The sequence below is a fragment of the Mizuhopecten yessoensis genome, unplaced genomic scaffold (assembly GCF_002113885.1).
Source record: "Mizuhopecten yessoensis strain PY_sf001 unplaced genomic scaffold, ASM211388v2 scaffold10755, whole genome shotgun sequence".
NCBI classification, from domain to species: domain Eukaryota; kingdom Metazoa; phylum Mollusca; class Bivalvia; order Pectinida; family Pectinidae; genus Mizuhopecten; species Mizuhopecten yessoensis.
The window spans coordinates 140,652-168,601 of NW_018408705.1; the positions used below are offsets into that span (position 1 = coordinate 140,652).

The window sequence follows — 27,950 nt, forward strand, 5'->3', positions numbered from 1 at the left end:
GCAACCAGCCAATATCTTTCTCAACTCCCTGGGAGCATACAGAGCCAGTGCTGTCATTTTGACGCTCACAGCTAGCATTCAACAATTCTAGCACTGCCCAACCACGTACTCATTTACAGCTGAGTAAACTGGAACAAGCGTAAAGTAAAGCATCTTGCTCAAAGAAACAACACAGTGCCGTGTCGTGACTCGAACCCGCAACCATTCGGTCACGAGCCCGGCGTCCTACCACTAGACTACATGTGATTGCTCCCATACAATTTAGGTAATATATACAATATGCCATACACGAAGTACACTGCAATATACACCTGTTTGTCCTACTGTGACTCATTGATGATGCTTGGGGCGAAAAGGTGGAAATCCGTATTGGTCTATACTACTTTTGAAACAGAAAAATAGTTTCGTTAAAATAGGTGAAGTGTGTATATTATGAACCATATATTGTACCACAACTCAAAGGGGATAGCTGGTGCTTTCAAGGTTACGGCAAACCTCGGGGACAAAGAGATCCGCCAACATAGTCCATTACCTTGTATCTTAAAAGATGAACGCAAGACATACCCATATTTGAATACATATGCTTACATGTACCATTCCTTACACAGATTCTGCATTTTATAGATACAAACAATTATTTCGTCAATTGTTCTAGTCATAAACTCGGCCCCTAAAAAATACGTATTGAATATGTGTCTGATATCGTCTATTGTCTGCACAGTTTGTTGATACATTCCTGATGAATGATTGCTGTTTTTAGACACTTTTGAAATGTGATACATATTTCCTGGTAAGTTCCCTATTTTCAGAACTACTCCACTAATGAATAGTAATCCTGATATATTTTATGTCATTATAGAGCTCTAGAGCTCATTTATATTCATTAATTGAGTATTTTATCTTTTGAAGCCAAATTAAATCTATCAAGATGTAATGCAATACATTATAACAGAGACAAAAAAAACCGTATGAGTAATATTGGGGTTTCCCAATGAGCGCTATTCAGTTGACATGACTTTCTTACTCTAGTAAGTTATTTCATTTATCTGTTACAAATATAAATGGAACAGAGCGGGACATTTCGTTTGAAAATTATAATTTTCAATTAGCCAATGAAATATATAAAACATGAAACCCGTTTATCCAACATAAGTCTGGTTTTCCTTTTTCTCCCTTATGAAATCGCCCTGACTAATTTAAACCAAGAAATGTTTAACTTTCTCGACTTCTCCTCACAACGTATTGGACCCAGCCTCTGTACTGAACATTCCTTGTTTATACAAAATGATGACTGTTATAAATGACTTGAGAATGCAGCGTTAGCATTGATCAAACTGTTGGCCCAAATATGTTATATAAACTAGGACACGACTTCAAATAAAGTTAAAATGCACTTGTGATTAATACAAGTTGCATTGTACAAATGTGTTTAGAGATACCTCAACTAATATTACGTATTGTGCCTATCGAACTGAAATTTAAAAACAAAGACCCATAGCAAAAAGCTCGAATGTTTAAAGATACAGATACATTGTATCAACTATTTAACCATTTCTCCAATCTAATTGAAATTAAATTTTAATCGCTCCCGTTTACTGTATGTCGCGTTGAAGATATAACAACATCCCGTAAAGGGTCATGCTCAGGCGACCTCTGCATTAACCAATCAGATGAGAGCTTACGCATTTCTGTAAGTGATGATGTAATGATTTCGGAACACACTTGCTATGCTAAAAGACCGAGAGGTGTCAAATGAGCATAGAAAATGGCGGCGCTCATGACAACACGCCGTGTCTATCTACAATATTCAAACTACCACTGGACCAGACAACGGATTTTGGGCTACGAGGTGTCTGCATTAAATGCTACAGGTCCTGATTTCTGATTGGTTGAAAGAAAGAGTTATTTCGGGTTTTAATTGGCTTGTTATAAATACAAAATGTATTCATGTTGACGTCTGACGTGACCCTCTATGGGATATTGTTAGATCTTCAACGCGACATATCAGTAAACGGGAGCGATGTGAAGATATAATTTTAATTAGATTGCCATTTCTCGGGACATTCCAATTTCGCCCTCCCGCTCCCACTCCCCAGTATGCTATACAGCAACTGTTAGGCAATGTGAAAATCATGTCCATCCTACAGTTAGGGAAAACCCTACTGTAGTTTGGATTTGCAGCGGTATATCGTGATTAATTGAGTTTTACTGCTGTGCAGAGACTGTTTAATCACGACATACCGACGCAAATCTCAAAATAAAGATATCCCCATTCATATCTGATAAATCCACAGAAAGAAACTATTATCTAAGGCTTTTTCCAAATTTCTTGATAACTCTTCGTTGACGTTCTAAGTTTTTAACATTTACAGTGAGGTTGAATGAAATTGGCTTTTCGTGACGTCATTTCTAGTTTAATTCATAACATATCGGAGACATTAACGTCCCAAACAGTCATCAACTTTATATGCACATTAGAAATTCGTGTGTTCCTAATTAATATTTCAATTTACCAATCAAAAACAATGCTACGTCTTGAATGAATTAAAAGATTGGATGACAAGTCTGAAATTTCTCATGCTTAACCTATGATAAATCTGGACTAAGGATAACGCTGGTATATAAACAACTCTCCTTTCGTTCTGTTTTGTAGAACAGTAATATCTAACATTGAAAAAGTCCGTGTGGGTATTTTATTTACGACGGTGCATAACACTATCATTCATTATATCATATTGTAATATGTAACGGTACACAATTTCCAGCCATTTCATGTATTGATTTAAAACTAATGGCATGTTGCCGTAACACAAAGTTGATAATGTTCCAAATAATGTTTTGTTTTCAACCTTACAAAATTGAATTTTATTGTTTTTTTGTTCATGTTTTTTTTCGTTCTGCTTAAATATCTTTGGGGAAAATAGACAGAAATATACATACATGTAATAAAATAAAACATTACCGATTCCAATATCAAGGGGATATTCAATACAGACTTGGCGAGGTATTGAATGAAAACGCCAAAAGTGCATTTTAATAGCGTGAAGAACGAGTTGGAAAAGGCGCTTGGTCATACATTTGTAAGGACAAAAAATACCTCAGGAACTATTAAACGCATCCCTGTACTTATATATAATACAAGTCAAGCTTAAAACCGTTTCTATGAATGTAATTTAATTTAATTATAACGCAAGCAGTAGATGATCATCTTAAAGCTTTTACTTCGAAATGCCTACTATTGGAATTTACAACTTCATCAATTAGATGCAATAATATATTAAGATTAACATCTGTTCTCCTGTGATTTATAGACAAGACGGTGTGCTTTGCGCACCTACTATATTATGATTCGTTATTGTACATATAATATGCTATTAATCAAGCTCGAACATTTATTAATTACTTTTTTTTTTACAAAAGATATAGCGACTGCCAACATATAATACCTTCCTTACAACATGTTATTGTCCTGAACTTCTTCATGAATCTTTATCATAGATACAATACATTGTATTTTTAACAAGACAACAGCATTCATCAAATATCACAAACATATGAATGATGCATGTCTTTTCTGTCCAAAACAAAGATTGAGGAAATTTTGAAGTTGAAGCAATGTTTTGTTTTTTTATCTCTAAAAGAAAACTATTATGGCTTGTCCTCTTTGGTCCCCGAGGGCTCATAATTATGTTCTAGATACCCTTGAAGCGTTATACCGGGTATCCATTTGTTTCGTTCGTTTTTCTCGTAATGCATTAATTTAAGGATTAAAATTATAAAATACTATTACCGGTTATACAATGTTGGCTAAAAAAGAAAAAAAGACAATACAAAAAAAGTGATGACGTCAGATTGCACAATGTTTGACGCAGTTATGATAATTTAACGTCTGATTGGTAGGAGTTGTTTTGCCATAAAACTGTTTTATTTTAAATGATTTTTGTATTTACAAAAAAAAAAAAAAAGAAGTTTAATTTTAATTTTAAAACATCTCAACTGATTAAATACATGTTAACTTCAATAAACTATCGGTAAGTACATGCCCTCTATGCCCATTGCTTCTTAATAAGAAATTTATGAAGACTGATTTTTAATAAAAGAAATATAAGGCATTTTTTCTCGACTCAAGCCCAGGTACATGCACTGTACCATAGCGATGAAATATATCGATTTCAAGCGTTGATTTAGAAATGTTTGTTTAGGAAAACATTAAGCAAAGTTTTGTTGCGGGGAAAATGTTGTCGGAAAGCTTTTCTTGTCAAAGGCAGGATAGCAGATATGATTACAGGCATACCAATTATAAGTTACACTACTTGGCGACATCGTAATGGTTGGATCCGAGACGAGCATTAACGATACCGACATAGGGTGAGGTACTTAGTATATGTCTACAGGACTAGCTGTTTACGTCCGAACAGACAAGACATGTTCATATCTTAAAACATTGACCTACCCAAAACCTATTATTGTGGTATGTAAGTTGGATAAAATAGCAGCCAAATGTTTTAAGTTATTTTTGGCTAACCAATGCTCTGTAACGTCCTGTTGGTTTCTTTATTTTTTTCAAACTTTTGTCAAACCTTATAATGAACAATACTGTGGTTAATACTGACAATTTAGGGCCAAAATTACGTAATGGTATAAAATGTCTCCTTAAGGAGTGGCATCGCAGACCATGCTTAGTATAAAGGCATGTCGTCCTTAAGACTAGCATGAGAGCTTGCCTTTAGCGTGTGTCTGCTGTTTCCAAGTATAACATAAGGCAAACCAACGTTTATGACGCATTAGGCCACGGGGAGTGTCTATAAGAACACAGCGTGGTATCCGTCATTTGGCGCCATTATAACATGGCGTGTGTCATGTCCTTCGATCCCTCGAGTAGGTACCTCTTCCCAAAGGACACACATTTTGACACAGATTGCCAGACTGTTGAGACGAAACCTAGGTAAGTTCGTGCAGTTCCTTTTTTCAATTTCCTTCTGAAATAACTCTTTGCTACATCTCTTGAAAAGAAATCATTTCCTTCCAGTTCCGGTACAACGCGAAGCCATTGGTAAACAGCCATTACATGTTCTTCCGCTGATACTAAACTTGCGCCGAAAACGTTTAAAATTTCGTCGGCACGACGTGTTTATTAACTTGTGACCTGTTGTCTGAAAATAATATTTGTAATTATGTGTAAGTCTGAAAATTACATAAAATGTATTCTTGTTCCTGACCAGACATACAGGTACCACTTGGTTGAGGCTGTTTTAATGTCATCGAGGAAATTAGGTGATCCAATATGTATAAAATCTGTAGACATTTTACCAGCATAAAGTTACATATAACATTCCATTCATCAAAATTCATGTAACTTTACTTCACAACAAATGTCGCAAACAAAACAACACGTAACATATCTCGTGTAAGCTTGGATTACATTTAGTGCGAAGGTATTTATAGGCATACATGTATATGTAAAATTCAAATGTACCAGTAGTTTATTACTAGCCAGATAAAATGCAGCATATATTCTATTGTCTGATATAGTTACATGTATGTGTCATTAGATCATTCTATTGTTGTCTTCTTCGGATGTCAGGTCAAATGCTTAGAGTTATTAGAAGATACATATTAAAGCTAGAAAAAACGACACATAGTGTCAATAGATATCAGGTATTAGTCTTATAAGGACTCCTGTCAGATCGAGATTTCAGTTAGAAAGACTTTTTATCGTGTTATATATTAAATCATAGTATAACATATCAGGTTTTCATGACAACCGTTACAATTCTTTAGAGTAGATTGGTAGATTGATTTGCTTGTTTGTTTGTTTGTTTAATTTTGTTTAACGTCCTATAATCTGCTAAGGTTATTTAAGGACGGCCTCCCCTGTGTGCAAGATACATGCGTGTAGTGTATGCGTGTGTATTTTGGGAGACTGCGATATGTTCGTGTTTGTCTCCTTGTGATAGCGCGGAACTGATGCCGACTTTATAGTGCTACCTCACTGAAACATATTGCCGAACACACCCAGCAGGACGCCCCACCCGGTCACATTATACTGACAACGGGCAAACCAGTCGTCCCACTCCTACTTTGTTGAGCGTTAAGCAGGAGTATAAACTACGACTTTGGTATGTCTCGACCAGGGGACAGAACCCAAAGCCTTCCTTACAGCCTCTCCATTCCCACCATTCCTATTTCTCTCAAGACGCTCTATTTTGATGGCTTCTAAGACGTAAGTGAGACTTGTTTATGGTGTTATTCAACAACCGTAATAAATAATTTAATAGCTGTTGAATCAATCGTTAACCTCCCCTATGGCCCCTTCACAAATGGCCAAAAATGAGGCATTGTCAAGGGAGACATTAGGAAGAAGAAAGTTATTTAGATAGGAGAGAAGAGATAAGGTCCGAAATTTAGTCGCCTCTTACGATCATGCAATTGGGGGCAGCAGGTGCAATTCTTACGCCCTACCTGCAGGATCATAGAGTAGATTGAAGCATCACCTGTAGGAAACCTTGGTTACCATACATCACTTATCGATATGACGCTTCTATCCATTGAAAGGTGTCATACACTGTAGGGGTAACAGTTTTAAGCTGAAACAGTTTCATAAATTGTAATTTTAATTTAAAAACTAATAGGAGATGAATAGAAGAGGGCAATCGCTGTTGCATTTGCAATGATTTTAATTCAAGCCAAATAATAAAAACGAAATGTTTATTATAATATCTAAAATGTTACTAAAACATGATCAATATAGAAAGCTATTTGAATACTCTTGATCATAGAACGCGCCTTCTTGTTTTCATCATGTTAAAATACTGACAACATTCCCCACACTTCTATTGTTTATTATCTTTCGGAAACACAAATTTTGAGCGTGTGCGTGTTTTCATTATATTAAAGTGATTACATGTCAACAGTTCTTTTTCCTCTTTTGTATTTTATTACTAGGCGTGATTTCAGTAAGACTAGCACGACTTGGTTGTGTACTGATGATGCACGTGCGTGAAGTCATGGTTACTGCACTCTTCGCGACATTTAATTATTGTGTTCTTTACAGATGTGTCATGATTAATTTTACCAAATTACATTGAAAATTAATAAGAGATTGATGTTTGAATCGGGCACTTGTTGATTGAGGATTTTTTTGTTGTGTTTGATGTCAAGAAATTAATACAACGATGAGTGTTATTCTCGAAAAGCAATATAGCGAAGCGATATCCTTTAACTAGCACAATAGCGGGGAGAAGCCGTAAGGACAACCAAATGTGTATACCGCTTCATCTCAATGTTGGGGAACATTGCTATGTTAGGCTGCATTGCTAGGGATACATATCTCAACGTTATAGAGCTATGCTGTAAACGGGTAAGTTCCAGCAAAACTTATATTAAAAAAGGAGAGAAAATTGCTGTATTCGGGTGTACAAATGTACTGTCAGCAAAACGTGTATCGCGATTTTCATCGCAATATCATAGAATTGTGTCTTAGTTGGCTTTATTGGTCATGTACACAATTTCCCCAGTGAAACCAAGTTTCATCTCAATGATTAAGAACATTGCTAGTTGACAAATATTACTTGAGATACATGTATCCCGATTTTCATTTCAATGTCATAGAATAATGCTATGCCAAGGCAACCGATGTACTCATTTACACCTAAGAGTAATGTTTTTGGATGCCTTTTTTTTCAAAAACGCGTAAACCAGGTTTCACTTCAAATTTAATGAAGAAACATATGGTGTGTTATCTTGATTCCTTTCACACATGCTTTTTTTTAATGGTAACAATAATGTTTTGCTGAGAATACATCTATATTTGAATTTATTTCAATGCTTAGAAATAACGCTGTAGTTAGCTGTATTGGCATTAATATTTAAATGAAGTACTACAGAAAATGTCCTCGGAAATGTGAAAGGTTTTGAGCGAATTGGGTCGATGATATGTCGTAATATTTTTATTCTTGTGATAGTAAAGTTCGGTTATATATCAAATCCGTGTTGCGTAAAACTAGAGACAAACTATTCGAAGATGGTATTAAACTAGAGGAGGTTAACGGTTGATTCAACAGCTATTAAATTATTTATTACGGTTATTGAATAACACCATAAACAAGTCTCACTTACGTCTTAGAAGCCATCAAAATAGAGCGTCTTGAGAGAAATAGGAATGGTGGGAATGGAGAGGCTGTAACAGGCTCTTTGTAATGCACCGGTGACGATCTTGAAGACGTCAGAGAGCCTTCATAACTAAACAGTGAAATAAAGGACTCTTCAACAGCTAAACAAGAAGATTGCGTAACAGTATTGGAAAGTGAAACGCCCGCGTTACAAGAAGCTTGATAGAGAGACGCCAGTGTCCCAGTCGGTTAAGTAAGAGATCCGCCAGCCCGCTTCAATCATTAGTGGCCATTCTTCTCCCGCCAGGCAGTTCTGTCAATAATGACGGTTATATATCTGAATCTCTGAGACGTTTGACAAATATCAGCCATTCTCGGGGGACAAGACAATAACTGACACAAACAAGCCGTAACACGTCACAGGGAGTTTAAGATTATCTTAGAAGAGATGACCTTTATTAGCGAAAATGCTAAGTGCCCAGATGCGCAAACGTTCTGGTTGGGTTTTGAATGGTGTTTGCTGTCTACCTACACGCGTGCACATGCACTTCAGAAGTAAAATTGTATATTAAATTTGACGGATGATGAATAATGGTAATGTACTACGAACATCGTAAAATAATATCAGCTAATAACGGCTAGGTTTTGAGAAGTATTACCCGGAAATTACCTTCATGTTTCTTTGAATCAGATAAAGGAATGTGCTTGTAACTGGGTTCGTCTAAAACGTGATTGTTTGGTTATTTGTATATTATTATCCGTCGTTGTTTCTTACCCAGGTATAATGACATACAGTGCAGTCTATTTATCTATTCAGGTATTGCGTCACATAGAACATTGTACATGTATGTGATGGAACTCATGCTTGGTTGCCTGGCTGTCATGTATAAAATTGTAATGCTTTATTACATGCATCATGAAAGATATACCGGGGTTGATAAGATGAAAAACACATGTAATTCCCAGAACTAATCGAAACTGAAGTTACTGATTCCAAAAAGTTTTCTGAGTATCTGATCCAAACCCAAATATTAAAATGTCCTCTAGCGCTTGTTTTACAGAGCTATAAAGGAACACACAGAGCCAGAAAGATATGAGGACGAGAACATCTATACATTTCACTGCTCTCTATGGTTCTATAAAGTCGCAGTTACTGATTACATAGAGTTTATTGTATCGAGCACCTTGTTTGTCTGAAATGTAAAATGGTTTAGAGTTTTGACGTGGTGACCTTTATATATATATCCTTTTCATGTAATGGATATAGCTTAATGGTTGCGTTTAAGGTCTTGCTAGACAAGTTAGACATAATTCCTTCGGATCCGATTTTATAAAAAAAGTAAATCATGACTTGCATCTAAATATGTATTTATGCGTGAGGTACCTTATTAAGCCCGGTTAGACTTAACCCAGTACAGTGGTACAACAGCCTCCTTTCGTTTCGGTTAATTAGATGTTTTACAATTTATACTTATTGAAACTGAGCATCAATAACACTATAATGACAGAACTATCACGTTTTGTTCATAAACAAAAAATGCATATTTCAATGAAGTAAGCATTAACGGTAAGCTACCAGGCAACAACAACAGAAAGGAAATAAGATAGTGAATTACTGAAGTCTTAAAAGGATAGTTTAATTCACCAGTTCACTGTGGCGATAGATTATCCTGCCCAGTCAGGCTGTCCGATCCTACACAATAGCTTTCTCCGTGCATCTTTGAAATCGGCGAAGTTGGACAAGAAGAGCTAATAAAATCAATTGCGCGGCCCTACAGAGGATGAAGAGATCAGAAGCGAAAGTGAGTGTTATTAGTCGGAGCTGACAGAGACTGGAGCAGCTAGTCATCCCCCTGTCATCCATTACGTCTATCAATCGCGGTGTCGATAGGCCTGCATGTTCCCGTGCAGTGGCGAAGCAGATCCGCTCACGTGTAGATGATTTGTTTTAATAATCCATTGATAACACACGTCCAATACACAAACCAATTTGTGTACATGTCAACTTAATTCATTCATATATCAAATACTCCATTCATCAAAACCACTGCCTTATTACGATGTTGACAACCACACGATTTTGTATCTACGACTGTCAATAATGATTTACGAATCTTTGCTTAACGATATTTTCTCATAGATAACATTGGACATAGCTCAAGCATTTACTCCATTAATTGATGTATTTATTTACTTCATTCGATAAATATAACGCTTGATAACATTCAAACATTTCTGATTCCGTCTTTTACAACTCTTTATAATAAAATAAAACAAACAAACAAAATAATGCATGGTAAATGTATATACAGGTTAGAGAAATAATTTCAATAGTGCGGAAATATATGGCTGTCAAATTGTAGGAGCAATCTGTTCCTTTTTCAAGTCGCTTGCAAAGGATTACAAGGAAGTATCCAGACCGCATCGTTGATTGTTTTTGTTCACGAATGAACCTGTTTTTTCTCTACAAATATGTGTATAAAGGTGTGTGTAAACGGTGAAAAGGAGATTGAAAAAATACCGGAAAATTTTGAGCATAAAGAAAGATGCTAAAGCTGGAAACGAGCCCTGTCACTCAGGAGAATCTATAACAACGAATCGTCAAATGGCAATACAATTTATGAAATCCTTCGAAATGACTTGTATATGGTATATGCATGGTAAATATCTATTCCTTTAGAGGATGTATACTAAAGTTTTGTAACGTATGAGAAATAAGTACATAAAAGTGAACGAAATGGCAGAAGTATTTAACACACTGTCTCCAGGGCTGCGGTTTTAAAGGTTGGTGATCCGAAATCTTTCCTTTGTGCAGGTCAGACAATGATCTTTGGCAACCACCTGCATGATTTTTCAATTATTGCTAGGCATATTGAACTACCCTGCCATTGGGAAATCTTGTTTGTTCTGTCTTATTTGAAGCGGTGGTCGATTATGGTTTTTAATGCCGTGCTAGTCTCAGCAATTTACTGCATATTGTTTGTTTTTCATGTTATCAGATTTAATTACACATTCACACTACATCTGCGTGGTAGTGTTAGTGTCAGTATTATGTGGTGCCCTTTGCCTCTCATTTTACATTGCACTGTACGTGAGGATCCTGTGTATGGTCACAGTTGGCACACATTTGTTGTTTTGGAAGGAACATTTTTCTACAGCAAAGGTGCATGTTGCTACTTAGCACGAGATCACTTAAAATTCATTTGAATCTGCGACGTGCTAATATAAGAAACTGCACCTTTTTATGGAAGACTCCATGATGCGCCAGTGATTTTTCAGAGTGGATGCAAGTCGATCGTATTTGGAATGAACCCCTGTGTTTTAGGTCTGACTTGGACTGACCAAAATTCTAACTTTGCCTTTTCCCAATCTGTCGAAGTATAGTATAGTTGTATCCTCTGCAAAACAAAATAGGAATCAGCTCTAAACATCGGCGTTGGAAGGTGATATAATCCGCAAATATGCATCTGATTCGCTGATTTGAAGGACTCGAGAGTATGAGATGCTGTTCGGTTTGTGGAAGGGCTGACAAATTGATGGTTGGACATACTTGTGTATGTTAGTTAATTTGCAATGGAAAATGTTACTGATCTTTCCATGACTAAGAGCATAACTGGGTCGATAAACCTGATTGTTCCAGTTGATATATCCGGCCCAATGTCCGTTTGATTTATGTATTTATTTATGATATATTGCAAATATATAATTCCGCTCGTATTAATGTAAATTGACAGATGTTTCAGCAGTATTATAAACACATCACAAACATTGAAGTCAGATGTCTTATGCATTGGCATTCAGTACATTTAATAAATTACAGAGCGAGTAATACCGTACTGTTATTATTCTCGCTCATGTATAACAAAATAACGTGTTTAACCTTACGAGAAAGGCATTGTTATAACGCTTGTTATATGCCAAACACTGTTGATCACTGTTGCAATTAATGGAATCCTTAAACAGGGTTACACCCTTATCATGTATATATAATTGTGTTAATGTGGTTACACCCTTATCATGTATATATCATTGTGTTAATGTGAGATAAGACATGAGTTAAGTCAATCAGAGGCCAACATTCCGGTGCTCCAACACGCAAGATTAAAACTGAAATTCAAAAGGATATGAACAGGATGTGAAAAGACACCAAAACACATCGACGGAGGAGATACCAACACATTCCAAATTAATGAGACACCAAACTGTTAAGAACTATGGATACACCAAAACAACAGGGACAGAGGAGATACCAATACAAAGCAACAATACCAAAAGGATAACTAAACATCAGGAGTAGTGGAGATAATAAAACAACAACAGCCTATGAGATAACAAAACAATAGGAACCCAGGAGACTGTTTTGGTTTGGTTTGTTAGTGTGTTTTACGTCCTAATAACAGCTATGGTCATTTAAGGACGTGCCAGGTTTTGGTGGTGGAAAAAAGCCGGAGTTCCCGGAGAAAAACCACCAACCTACGAACAGTACCAGGCGACTTCCCCACGTAGGTCTCGAACCTGCGACTCAGTGGTGGAGGCCTACACCAAACAATAGGAACCAATGAAATACAACACAACAGGTTCCCATGAGATACCAAAACAACAGGAATCGAGGAGATACCAAAATAATCGAAACCGAGGTGATATCAAACAACAGAAACCAACGAAATATCAAAACAAATGGCACCAAGGAGATACCAAAATAACAGGAACTAATGAAATCCAAAACAACAGGAACCAAGGAGATACCAAAATAACAGAGACCCATGAGATACCAAAATAACAGAAACAGACGTGATACCAAACAACAGGTACTTGTACCCATGAAACACAAATAACTGGGACCCAGGTGATACCAGACAACAGGGACCAATGAAATACCAATACAAGAGGAACCAAGAAGGTACCAAATTAACCGAGGTGATACCAAACAACAGGACTTAATGCAGAATTAATAAGTAATGGAGAACTGATGAATCATCAGGTGATGTTCCGTCAGTTTCGTAAGTTATTCATAATTTTGCCAAACACTTATTGTATCCGTCTTATTATCGAATTCATTAGAATAGTATTTTCACCTTTCAATTGGGACAACTGAGCCGTTCATAATTCTTAAGAATTTTGTATTATTTGTTGACATGGTCAATATTAGGAATAACTAATAATCTTAAAACCTTTTCTTTCTGTTTAAAGTAACTCGCATCAAAAGAAGTGGTTACTTTTTTTTAGCGTGTGTTATTGCACAAGAAATCCTGAAATCAATACAGTACAGCTAATCCTTTGGCGGAGTAAATTTGTGTTCCTACAATTTTGTCATGACTGGGGTTTCGTTGGCTTGAGTGGAAAGCGAAATGTGCAATATAAAAACCCAGAAAGAACTCTGAAACACAACGAACTTGACATATTCCACATTCAGCTCAAATAACTTACAAATAGGATATGACAAGCCGAAGTCAGTCTGGTTAACAAGTTTTAAGGAGGTGCTGAGTCAACATTAACGTTATTATAACGTGTTAATGTTTCCGGGGTTCAACATAATGCGGATCAGAAACATTCCACGTTCCTGTTACATATATAATGACTAAAACTATGTCCTTCTGTGTTCATACCACAATTGTGCTGGTGTGCTCAACGTACACTTTGCTATGTTGCGTTCATAACACAATGCTACGAGTGGCTCATGTATTGATGTTATAGAGAATACAAATGTTTGTATACATACTACAAAGAATACCAGAGAGTTCGTTTTTGTTCAATTTGGTTTGGTTTGATTTTGTTTAACGTCCTACAGTGTATTAACAGCTAAGGTCATTTAAGGACGTACCTCCATGTGTGTAGTGCATGCGTGCTTGCGTGTGTATGCAGTAGACATGGTATGTTGGTGTGCTCGTTTCCTTGTGATAACGCGGATCTGATGCCGAATTTATAGTGCTTTCTCACTGAAATGCCAGGTCGAAGGCACCAAGCACAGCATTCCGCCCGGTCACATTATACTGACAACGTGTGAACCAGTTAATGCTAAACGTTAAGCAGGTAATTATAACTACCATTTTTAAGGACTTTGGTATGCTTCGGCCTGGGGATAGAACCCATTGTCTTCCTCACCTTGGCGAAATCTCAACATTAAGGCCAGAAGTGAGGTGTTGCCAAGCAAGGCGCTGGGAAATAAAAGGAAGATGACGAGCACAAAAAATATAATTTATTTTGGTCGCTTTTGTGTCCCCAAATAGAGGACACTAAAGCAAATCCCAAATTGTGTAAGGGTAATCCCTATTAGTCGCCTCCTACAATACATACATTGTACCGTAGGTAACAGTAGGTGTTTTCTTTTCCCGATCCCCCACCTGCAGGGGTAATTATAAGGTAATCATTTGTGGAATAATAATATTATGACGTACATAAACAAATTATTTGTACAAATGATGATATTTATACAAATCACTGTATATCTTAGTAATTAGTGATGTTGTCCATGTGTCAGTTTTTTATTTGTTTAAACACACACCGAAGTATCAAGAATACGATAATTCAAAACTAATAAAATGGTGGCAAAACATGAACAAAAAAACGATTCACATGGATACCCTTAAAGTACACCTTTTTTATGGGGACAGTCAATACTTTTACCAAGAGCTGTCTTGAAGTAAACAATACCTATGTAATTATTTGTTTAAACATTTAAGGCCCGACACTAGTTGCCCCCAATGCCTGAATTCAAACCCCGCCTACCAGTATACCAGGGGTCAGTCACTACTAAACGCTTATGACGTCACGAGCGATCAGTGCTTGTTTAGTACCTTGCTGTTAAGATATTCAATAGCCGATGGTACACCTTATATCTTCATATGGAACAACATATGCATAATGCATGATTAATTCAACAGATGACAATTTTTATATGAATGAACATTTGCTAGAAGTAATTAGTTTCTTAATGATCACAATCTGAACTTTGATAAACACCACAATCAAAGACGATATCAGCATTCTTGACACAAACCTGACCATATAACACTGTCATCGTTTACTGACCTGCTACTCAAACCCCGTCAATGCGGTAGAGCTACATGGAATACTAATTTACTGGAAGTCAATAACATTAATTCATCCATTGGTTCAAGGTCATGTGCATATAGCATATTCTTGGCATCTTATGATATTATAATCTAGTTATATGCGTATAAGGTTGCCGTTATAGGCCTTGGTCGATTCCATTCACTGTGAAATTTCTATGATAATTGACCGACTGAGTTCGTTCTGTTTATACTTACCCTATACCGATAACACAGATCCTTAAGGCAGAATTACTCGGGTTGGTTTTGAAGTGAACTTAATAAGCTGTATCCTTTTATCTATGGTTGTGATTGCATTTGAACGAAAGCGTGTCCGTAGGTTCTTAAACTATGGGCACAATGGAGTGTCATTCCCTGTCAAAACGTCATGCGTGATGTCTATGGCGTTAAATACCTAGAGATAAAGTAACGAAATGGAATAACCGACCTGACACAAAGTACAAAGTCGAATGATTACAAACAATAAAATCAGTGACGGTCCTATTAATGGTTACAGTGTAGAAGTTAGTTTGATTGTGTTACTTACCGATCTTTATCGGCTTGGACTAACTGGGAAACAACGCTCTTCTAATGAGTTAAACGTCTTAGTCACGCGGAGAACGAGAACACACGAACAAAGTATACACTGGAATGTGAATGTGAATGTAATTTTTCATGTGAAATACGGTGTCAAATTTCCATTCCTACATCAGACAAACGTCAGTTATAGAAATGGATCTAAATATACATTGCTGACATTTCTTTCATTTTCATAAACTTTACAAGCAACTACGGGAATTACATGTAGAAACAGTATTCACACTGGCAATATAATAATCAAAGAAACTTGTGTTCGCAGGAATTCACCATCGTTTTGTACTGTTTGAATAACATAACGTATAAAATTGTATTGTACAACTTCATAGAACCATATGTAAAAACATTATTTTCTTAATTACAGGTTGCAGTAAATCCGATGTCTATCTGTACGTGTAGACAGTAATACACGCATGGACGGCGATGGAGAATACCCGCCTCGTCCGCCTCGAGATGGCGCTACTGCTGATCATCGTAATCGTCAAAGGTATGTGTTAAACGGTTTTATCACATAATGTACTGTGCTATCCATTGCATATATACATGTTATATTGTTTTACGTATTAACCCATGTAATATAACCTACAAATGTATTAGCCCTGTGATTAATTGTAAGTTTCAATTGTTTCAACTGTGACGTCACGCCTAGGACAAGTACAAAACGTCACAGACTTACGCACTGGAGTCAAAACGGTGGCTTTTTACATTTCAATGTTGCATGCAAATTGTCGTTTTACACGAATAAATGGCATCAATCTTGATTATGCGATAAAAGGATCTTACACTCGTTTTCATTTCATATCAAGTTAATGAAACTCGTCACGAATGTTTCATTTCAGCTCGCCAGAGGCTCGCTAAATTGAAAAATTCTTTCATGAATCTCATATGAAATGGAAACTGATGTAAAATCCAATATATATTGTGCTCTGTGTTGTTGTAAATTTACGTTGCTGTGGTTTTATGATGTCATTGTACTGTTACTTATGTGGGTGATATTACATGTACAACATTTTACACATAGAAATTTGATTATATGATGCGATTACACTGCACAACAGCCGGAGTATACAATAAACTATCTCTGTTGATAGAATACTGCAAACAGGGACGTGTCCTACATTTGTTTTTATTATCAAAGACAGCATACAATAAACTATATTGTTGAGCATTCAAAACATATAACCTACCGCCAGGCTTTATCGTTAGGATTCGCGGTATTTATTACACATTGTTTATGCAAATGCACTCGTAATATACAAATTCGAGTTGTAAGGATGTACGCTCGGTTTCAATAAACCCGTTTATTTTATAAAATCGTTTGATACCTTAAATGTGTCTCATTGCATCATAGAATTTCTATACGAAATCAAAATAAACCATGAATCTTTTTAACGGTAAAAATACTTGTAGTGAAGTAACGATTAAGGGTTTCAAGTTCTATTATTTTCTTTGGTATAAGGTAATTCGGCAGACATACTAGTTCTTTTAAATAGTTTCTATTTAAATTTATTTAAAAAAATGATTTTTTTTACTTTTTAATGTTTTTGTTGTGAAATTTTAAGGTGATATGTACTTTACTGAGAGTAAATACTTGTGTTTCACCCTGGATTCACTCGTGCTGTAAAGTAAATTAGCTTTATTACTGACAAAAAGGCGTTACAAAAACACCAGTTCCCTGTTATAAAGACACACCAGTTCAAGCTTTAACCACATCCGGGCAACTTAGGGAAGTGCCTCACAGAATCAATCACTAATACATCATTATCACTGCACAGGAATGGGATTAAGTCTGAACATGTCTCAACATTGAAATTGATTGTCATAGTTCGGGTCGCATTCCTCAGGCTTTGTTCTCTAGAAAACCAAACTAGAATCCGACTAATGAAAAGCTATCGAGCGACTAACTGAATTTATCAGGTTCTGATTCAGCAGGTTTTGAAGTCAGTTTGTTGGAAAATATGATGATCTGTGTTTTGTCATGAATGCATGTGTGATCTTCATGTGGGCAGATTTTAAGGCAAGTCCAATATTTATTAATGACACGTGTCAATTGGCGTGTTTACTTGGATGATCAATCAGACGAACATCATCGACATTCATTGCATTCCGTATACAACAAGTCTGACTTTAATTAATGTACTACATTTTCGTCGGAACAAAGACTCGGGTTTTTATTTTGTCTGTGTCATGCCTGTGTTTACATCTGTGCCATGCATGCGATTGTTTTCATGAACATGTTTGTGTTATCGCTAGGAGACATACACACGAACATACTGCCTTTAGCACTAAAACACACGAGCAGGCATATAATATGACCCAGGCATGGTCTGGAGAGAGCGAAGCACGTACTGTACATTGTTTTAATAGCATAGTATAATTCTTGAATCATAACATTACCCATTTTAATACATACAAAATGTACCTGTACTTGTTTATTTCATAAAATACTTGATTTTGCTAGACAAAAAAAAATATCCTTGTACTTATGTGTGCTCTGTTTTATAATGATCCACATTCACACTTCACTAATATGACGTATCATATGTTAGTTTGAAATTGACTGGTTTGTACTACAGTACTACTAGACCATATTGATATAATAGTATCCCCATTTGGTTCTTGTTTTATCCAAGAATAAAAGTATATACCCTCTCCCTCTACTCATATCTGTTCATAATATCAGAGAGGTATATTAGTAATATAGACATCTCTGATAATATTATACATTACTACTTTGATCCAAAAGAAACAAATGCCATTTAAAAAAAGCATAGAGTAAACATGATAATGAGAGTTGTAGGCATAATGTTTAAACAAATGGTTTGAATTGATATGCCAATCCAGGAAGGATGTGTCTGTTTTTAATTTAAATATGTTTAGCATGTTAGACATAACAGGTTAGAGACTGTCACGTTCCCACCACTGTACGTATAAAATTAAGATTTTATATTTTTCTTTTAAATAATTTAGATAATCCATGTGAAATTATGAAATGTAATGTTTGTACTGATTATATACCTTAGAAGATCCAGGTATCAACAGCAGGAGATTCCTCCTCCTCATCGTCGCTGCTGTCATAAAGTTTTGTAGATACCTAGAGATAGATTGGCATATATCAGCTAAAACATTTGTTTGCAAGTGAAGTTTCTGGATGGACACCATCGTATAACTTTGTGTAATCATATTTTGAGTGATTTTATTTTTTGCGAGTTTGACCATGTTTTCCTCGGTTTTTGATTGATACCCCTCTTATGTCATTGTCAAATTTGAGGGTCAAAGAGTGTGTATTGTGTTGTTTTCAGTGATGATTTTGTTAACTCGATGAAATTGATGTCAGTTTCAAGATGGACTTGTTCTTGAGCAATATTGTTGTTAAATGTGGTTGAATAAAAACAATTGCTATCATGACCAGGTACATCATATGCGGAATAGTTTTGATTTTGATTAGAAATGGATGCTGACGGTCGCATATTATGCAATCCGTTAACAAAAATAAAAGTGGTGAAAATATAATGTTTCTAATTCTCTTCTTTACTGATATTCATAAAGCAGACCAAATTAATGAGTTCACTTCAATGTCTAATCAATATGCTGTAATAATTTACACAGTTGAACGGAATTTACAAATTGTCAAGCGTTTAATCTTTTTTATAAATATTTATCTAAGTATCAATATATATAAGATATTTGACTATACAAAACTGTACAGTTTTTTTTTTTTTAAGTAATTGTTAATTTTGTTGCATTATATGAAACTAGATTCAATCTATTGTACATGCAGATCTAGTATTGAAATTCCATAGTTTTAGTTGTAAAATCTAAGGGTAATATCACAAATTTGTATCAAATATCAACAGAAACGATCCCCAAATGGAAGAATTTTGAAGAACTATATAAAGTTGACGTTCTACAATAAATGCAGAAAAACAAGAGTAGTGATATTGAAAAATCCGCAATTTGACCCTTTGAAACACCTTACGTCTTTCCTTGGAAAGCTGTCGATGACAATTCTGTTTCATCATATGTATCTGTAGCTGGAGCAAACGACCCATGAACTTTGACCTCATCAATGATCTGAACTTTTACTATCCAATGAGAACCTAGTGACCTCGTCATTGACCCTGCGTCGTACATACTCGGGTATTTCCGCCCTAGTGGGAATATTAATATTAAGTTGGAAAATGTGTATGTTTAGAAAATTATCTATTTCGATACAAAATTTAAGCTAATTTAATCGACGGTAATACAGTGTGTCATCTAATCACATTTTTACGCACTCATCGACGCCATTTGCTTGTGACATTCATGTAAGATTTTTGATGACCATGCCAATCATTTCTCTTTTCGATACAAAAGGAAGGGAATCGTGGAAATAAACACGCCAAGTGTATTGAATATGGTCAATATTTTTTAACAAATTCGTTGTTTCGAATACATAATGTTCCTGCCTCGTTACATTTCGCTCTATTATTCGATTAGGCATATTTACAGGCTTCATGGACCGGAAGAGGTCACCGGAAGTACGAAAAGTTTCTAGACTGTAGCTGTACGATTCAGTGATGGAATCAGTTTGATTGGATAAGATCTATTTACGCGCACATGTTACCGGTAAAGAGGCACCCGAGAGGTTCGTCCTTAAAACACCATAGCTGTTAATAGAAGGTTAACTGAATAAACTCATGCATGTTGTAAAGTAAAATGATGTATGTACACTAAGGGACATGTATGAAATAGAATGTTGGTGAATTTGATGTGGTACACTTTACAAAATTAAGCCATACGTTAAAGTGTGATGTTGTACTTTACCAGCAAGTAATGTTTTGTCGAACCCTGCTTATGTATTATTTCCACATTACAGCGTTGAGATTTAATTCAAGTTGCAACGTTTGATGCCAAGCGAAACAGAACATCAATGTTTATTTTGATTCCTCGTATCAACAAGGTAGCTTTCATATGTGACAGTCTTTAAGATATCGTTCACATGTGGTAATGTCCTAAACTGCACCAAGCATGCTTAGGTTTCATCCCGGTTTGTTAACCGAAATGTTAAATGTAACTCTTGTCAGGGGAGTTAAACTTAATCTTTAAATCTTTATCACTACTAATTTGTCGGTAGCACGTGCATGGAAGTGGATGATTAGACTCGACTCGGAAGAAATACGGCATCGAAGGAAGTAAAGTTATGGTACACGTAATAAAAGACACTACATTTAGAAGGTCGTACCCTATTATTACATGTACAGGTTGCAAACCATAGTGTTATTGTTACTGTAATCTAACGTACCATATTCATATTTCAAATTGCATATATGGAATGGAATACTTTAAAACAAAAATGGCAACAGTGTTGTATAGAGTGTACTTATAATAAACCTAGGAATGTCCAGTCTTTATTAAGTGAACAGTGTTACTGTTAACGAAACAACAGGAAGGAGCGGGTAGCCTTGGTCCGAATCAGAACGGGACATACATAATGTACCTACGTCACTTTTGAACATTTGCTTAGGGGTGAAGTTCAACTTAATTGTACGACATTGCTTGTTGAACAGTTAATGGTTCGTCATAGTTATTCCTATGTATATACCATGAAAGAACCTTCTGAACAATTCCAGATTACAACTATATATTATGACGTACATACAGGAAATAGGCGTTTAAAGTAGAGCTGAGCGTGATATAAATATTTTACTAAGTTTAACCTTTTATGTACTTTTGATGTATGTGGCGTCTTTGGATTTTCTTTTTAACGCTGTAGAATCAAAATGGCCTAGTGTCAAGGGGTCGTTTAGTCTTGACAAACAAACAAACAAACAAACAAATAAACATCTAACGTGCAGGGTCAAAATCGACCCAGAACAATAGAGGCCAAACATATATCAATACAAAAGGAGAGGAAACGAGAGCTTCCACATACTTACGGAAACACACGCTTGGTTACGTTTCACTCTTGTTTATAAGTTGGAAAATTGTTCTTGATACTTAAGTTGTTTAAAGCTAACAAGAAAATATGAAGCTTCACTAAGGTGCGTTTAACATGCGCTTTGCCGCTTTGCCGACAATAACAGGATATGCTAAGAATATATGTATACTTGTGTGTGAAGAAACTGAAAAATATTTGTTTATTCAATATGAACACGTTAATTCATGCTCCTTGTCGGACGTAAAGTAATGTTTGCTATAACAAAAAGTTATCATTCACTTTAGAATGCTACATGTAAGACTTGTTTTCATAGAGATGACTGCACACATCTTCTAGTGTACAGTCTATGTGACACTAGTGCTATCTCTTACACTTCACAAAATGATATCAGCACACGGGAAACTATTAAACGTTCGGAAGGCTGCAGACTGCCATTTATGCCAAGCAAGTATGGAGCGTTCAGAAATATTTTGCAATAAAATCATCATGTTCTTTATCGTTTTGGATGTTAAACTTAAAGAAAGATCATTTAAAGCAAACATAACAAGACATTACTTATAGCATATTTGAATAAATGTCAAAATACTACTTATCGTAATGTCTAGCGTCTCTTTAAAGCAGATGTTTACCAAATCAGTGGTTGTCTATCTCTTGCGGAGCAGGACGTGCAGGGCTATTACGTTACCCGCGAGTTATGACCAAGAGAACAATTTCTGAATGTCTAATTTACAAGTTCATATACCTTATCGACAACGGTTTCACGTTTAGGTGTCAATCTATATTACAGAAAGTTGTTATCGCTGAATCCTTTTATTCATACAGAAAGCAAGTGATGTGGTATGTGAGATTTGGCGTCTGAAGCAAATATTTAAACCTAAACTTAAACAACACATGAAAATTGCGTTCTGTTTTCTTTACTTTCCAATTAGAGCTTCTCCACATTTTGTGGTTATGCTGAAAATTGATAGCATTTTCAGGGATCCTAAGATAACAGTTTTGGGTTAAGGTTATGACGCATAAAGAAGAAGTAACAAAAGCTCAATAAAGAAGAAAAAGACTTAGCACGATATCAGTGTTATCTCCCTTGACAAATGATCGTTTTTCGACATTACCGCTTGAACATAAGTATCGACTTAAGGATAATTGTCCCACTCTTCTATTTTTTCGTATACACAGTATCCCTTTTTTTCTATAAAAGTCCTCCAATGCATGGATTATTTGTCAAAAATGATTTATCATACCTATTCCGTATTTGCGTATTGCAGAGTTATCTTCTCTTGGGAGCAGGTATTGATTGTTACGTCACTTGTTTGTGAGAGTAGCGTCATCAATTTTTGAGAAAACGACGTAATTTTCTCACACAAACCAATGATTTATCATACCTATAGCCATGCTGGGAAAAACAGATTCCAATACTAAATTACCGTGTTTGGCAGAGGTATGGAGGTCCATAATAACACATTCTGCCTTGACATGTATTTCGACGATTTGGGAGATCTAGAAAATGAGCCGGTTGTTATCCTTCATATGAACGACTACATGTACCTGCAGAATCGAGGTTGTCCTTAAGTGACTTGTAATTAATTGTTAATATGACTATTTCCCATAGGGTTTATTCTCACAATGGTCGTGGTGTCTGAAAACATATCCGAATTGTAAATCACGCCGATCCGTTGCCCTTCTGGTAGAGAGGGTACAGTTCGTGGAATTTAAGTACAATGACAAAAGACACACATTTCAGTGCAGCCGCCATATATATTTTGATGAATATAATCTCATTACGGTATGCTGTAAGCATCTGGAAACAAATCAATCAATAATTGACTACATTTACTACGTTTAGTAACCCTCCGTGAACTACCTGGTCCCATCGACCCTCGTAATGTTATCACGCATAGGAAATAGCATTGCATTTGACTTGGTTGTTGATTGCAGCTTTACACTCATATCTATCAGTAATGACATATATCTTAAATATGATGTGTGTGTTCCTCATTACTTTAAGTATATAATTAGATGAATACGTTTGTATTTGCGTTGATTTTGACATTCATGTGTGTGTTCCAATCAACATTTTGTACAGATGTGAATTTCCATCGGCCTGTGTATTCTCTAAATTGCTTTTTGGTACCTGTGTTTATTTCTACTTACTTTAATATGTTCCTAATTACGCTATGAATGTTCCTAATAATGTTTTGTACTTTTGCGGACAGAGACGCTACAGGGCTCTAACGAGAAGCGCTTATTGCACTACCTGTTTGTGGAGAAGCACTATAACAACCTTGAGCGCCCAGTGGAGAACGAGTCCCAGGCGATCGTGGTCCAGTTCAGCATCGTGCTCCAACAGATCATTGACGTCGTACGTATTGTACACTGTAGACGTACATATTTTAGCGGTTTTCTTATTTTAGTGCTTTTCGCTCCTTAACTTTTGCGCTAATATATGAATGTACCAATTGAAACACCAGTATATTTTTCTTTATTACACTTTCTGTGGATGCGCAAATTTTTCATTTATTTTCTTAACTGATAAAATGTGAAAATTCGCTAAATGTTTAGTTCGCAAAAGTAAGTACGTTTACATAATGTATTCAAATAAGTACTCCACTAGCCTCTCCATAACAATGCTGGTCACAATAAGACACAATCATCAAAATTGATGGAGCCTTCGTAACAATAGGAACAAGAAGAAGAGTATACATCCGCTAGCTGCATAATACAACCGACAGCCCATAGATATATTGTGAAACACGAGAGTTGGCATCTCTTTACTTACCATTAGTTGAGAAAGCTTTCCGTTAGTCTGTTTTAGGGTTTAATGTCCTTACAACAGCTACATCTGTATGTCATACGGGTACTACAGTTGATGAGACAATTTAAGTGTGACTTTAAAGAGGTATCCACTGATATTAAATTATCTTGGACAATGTAGCATGACACTTTATCTAGTCACATTATACTGACAATAGGTTAATTGATATACGAATTTATATGACTTTCTGTTGAAAAATTCTGTTGGGAACGAAAGAAAATCAAAACAATCCCGATGTTGCAATTTGCTTTATTTCCACTTTATAAAAATCTCCCTGTTTCTTTTGCATAATCGCCGGCTAATAGTTTTGAATTCTGTAAAGTACAGATGAGAAAAAAATGTTTAACGAAATGGACATTTTACATATTGAAGATATAAAGCAATAACATAAAAAAAAACTGATATCAACATCACATTATAATTGCAATAAGTTCACAGTATAATCTTAGTCAGTTTATCTCAAACGAACGAAATCTGGTTGGTGTATGGTACCGTAGATACATTTAGATGATATCGTCTTCTTTGACCCTGATTTAAGTAAAGGTAACAATTGTTATAAATTTCAGGATGAAAAGATGCAGATTCTCCATTCCAACGTATGGCTAAACATGGTGAGTACTTGTAACCTTTTTGAGACATATCTATGATATGGGTTTAGTGTTGAATTATAAAAGCGTGGTAGTGTATTTAAGGAACGATGATACATTCTCTGGGGGAAAAAATCTATTTACTGAATGTTCCCGAACAAATCGGTACAAAAAGTATAATCATGTAGACCTTGAACGCCGTCGATCATAATGACAAGTTTGCCATAATTCCGTAGCTTAATGATCTAGATATATGTTATCCCGTGTCAGACGGTTGGTAAAGTACTTGCTAGTACGGACTTCATTTTCATGAATAATCATCTTCATATTCATGGTTCTTTTTACAGAAATGGAAGGACTGTAATTTGGTTTGGAACCCCGAGGAATTTGGTGGCATTGCGTCTATCAGGGTTCCCGCCGCTAAGGTCTGGAAGCCGGATATACTGATGTACAACAGGTAATTAAGTCGTTGATTGGAGTTAAGGGTGTACAGAGTCTTCATAAAACATCAGAGACGTCATCATTAACAGATCAGGGGGTTAAGTATGTTAAAAAATGTTAATGTGGAAAAGGGAATTAAAATGTGGACGCCATTCTGCAAAGTGAGTTACACACGATTACTTGTAATAACTCATTTTAAATCAAACCTCCCACACTAACATTTTCAATATCAATGAAATCAAATGTGTAAGAATGTTCTCCATCTCACCAGTAATTAGCGTAGGTAAATCTATAAGACAGGACAGGAAACCGTTGCTATACACCATGTCTGCAGTAAGAGACACGAGTGGTCATTATTATTGGAACGACGCCTTACACACTGAAGTAAAGCTATGATCGCTAAATTACACGTGTTGAATTAGATATATTGAAATAAAAAATACTCTTATTTCTAAAAAGTACCATTTGACAGTGTTAGTGGTGATCTAAATAACTGCACTGAGTGACCTAGAGGCAGCATTGCCTGATTGGTGTCGTGCTAGAGGCTGCACTGACTGAGTGGTGTAGGGCTAGAGGCTATACTGACTGAGTGGTGTCGGGTTAGAGGCTACACTGACTGAGTGGTGTCGGGTTAGTGAGTGACCTAGAGGCAGCATTGCCTGATTGGTGTCGTGCTAGAGGCTGCACTGACTGAGGGGTGTAGGGCTAGAGGCTATACTGGCTGAGTGGTGTCGGGTTAGAGGCTGCACTGATTGAGTGGTGTCGGCATAAAGGCTACAGTGACTGAGTGGTGTCGGGTTAGAGGCTGCACTGATTGAGTGGTGTCGGGCTAGAGGCTGTACTGACTGAGGGGTGTCGGGCTAGAGGCTGACTGATTGAGTGGTGTCGGCATAAAGGCTACAGGGACTGAGTGGTGTCGGGTTACAGCCTGCACTGACTGAGTGGTGACGGGCTAGATGCTGCACTGACTGAGTGGTGTCAGGCTAGAGGCTGTACTGATTGAGTGGTGTCGGCATAAAGGCTACAGGGACTGAGTGGTGTCGGGTTAGTGGCTGCACTGACTGAGTGGTATCGGGCTTGAAGCTGCACTGATTGAGTGCTGTCGTGCTAGAGGCGTCACTGACTGAGTGGGGTCGGGCTTGAAGCTGCACTGATTGAGTGGTGTCGAGCTCGAGGCTGCACTGACTGAGTGGTGTCAGGCTTGAGGCTCCACTGATTGAGTGGTGTCGGCATAGAGGCTACAGTGACTGAGTGGTGTCGGGCTTGAGGCTGCACTGACTAAGTGGTGTCGGGTTAGAGGCTGCACTGGCTGAGTGGTGTCAGGCTAGAGGCTGCAATGACTGAGTGGTGTCGGGCTCGAGGCTACACTGACTGAATGGTGTCGGGTTAGAGGCTACACTGGCTGAGTGGTGTCGGGCTAGAGGGTACACTGACTGAGTGGTGTCGAACTAGAGGCTACACTGACTGAGTGGTGTCAGGCTTGAGGCTCCACTGATTGAGTGGTGTCGAGCTAGAGGCTGCACTGACTGGGTGGTGTAGGGCTAGAGGCTATACTGACTGAGTGGTGTCAGGCTAGAGGCTACACTGACTGAGAGGTGTCGGGCTAGAGGCTGGACTGATTGAGTGGTGTCGGCATAAAGGCTACAGTGACTGAGTGGTGTCGGGCAAGAGGCTGCACTGACTGAGGGGGGTCGGGCTAGAGGCTGCACTATCTGAGTGGTGTCGGGTTAGAGTCTGTACTGATTGAGTGACGTCGGGTTAGAGGCTGCACTGGTTGAGTGGTGTCGGGCTAGAGGGTACACTGACTGAGTGGTGTCAAACTTGAGGCTGCACTGACTGAGGAGTGTACGGCTAGAGGCTATACTGACTGAGTGGTGTCAGGCTAGAAGCTGCACTGACTGAGTGATGTCGGGCTCGAGGCTGCACTGATTGAGTGGGGTCGTGCTAGAGGCTGCACTGGCTGAGTGGTGTCGGGCTAGAGGGTACACTGACTGAGTGGTGTCAAACTTGAGGCTGCACTGACTGAGGGGTGTCGGGCTAGAGGCTGTACGCTAGAGGCTATACTGACTGAGTGGTGTCAGGCTAGAAGCTGCACTGACTGAGTGATGTCGGGGTAGAGGCTACACTGACTGAGTGGTGTCAGGCTTGAGGCTGCACTGATTGAGTGGTGTCGTGCTAGAGGCTGCACTGACTGAGTGGTGTCGGGCTAGAGGCTGCACTGACTGAGTGGTGACGTGCTAGATGCTGCACTGACTGAGTGGTGTCGTGCTGGAGGCTACACTGACTGAGTGGTGTCAGGCTAGAGTCTGCACTGACTGAGTGGTGTCGGGCTAGAGGCTGCACTAACTGAGTGGTGTCGGGTTAGTGGCTGCACTGACTGAGTGGTGTCAGGCTAGAGGCTGTACTGACTGAGTGGTGTCGGATTACAGGCTG

The 27,950-nt window shown here is 37.2% G+C and overlaps 1 protein-coding gene across 4 annotated transcripts in view; it reads left to right on the top strand.

The window, feature by feature from the left end:
• The window catches only part of LOC110462165 (neuronal acetylcholine receptor subunit alpha-7-like), a 68,120-nt gene that overhangs the window by 26,945 nt on the left and 13,225 nt on the right, over positions 1 to 27,950 (top strand). For 3 of the 4 annotated variants that reach the window (XM_021516010.1, XM_021516008.1, XM_021516011.1), the window contains exons 2-5: positions 16,122 to 16,244; positions 23,891 to 24,036; positions 25,056 to 25,100; positions 25,424 to 25,533. In XM_021516010.1, the coding sequence (XP_021371685.1) occupies positions 16,181 to 16,244; positions 23,891 to 24,036; positions 25,056 to 25,100; positions 25,424 to 25,533 (365 nt within the window). In that variant the 5' untranslated portion in view covers positions 16,122 to 16,180. Of the gene's footprint in view, positions 1 to 4,860; positions 4,946 to 16,121; positions 16,245 to 23,890; positions 24,037 to 25,055; positions 25,101 to 25,423; positions 25,534 to 27,950 lie in introns of those variants that run through there. The other variant, XM_021516009.1, reaches the window with a different exon arrangement.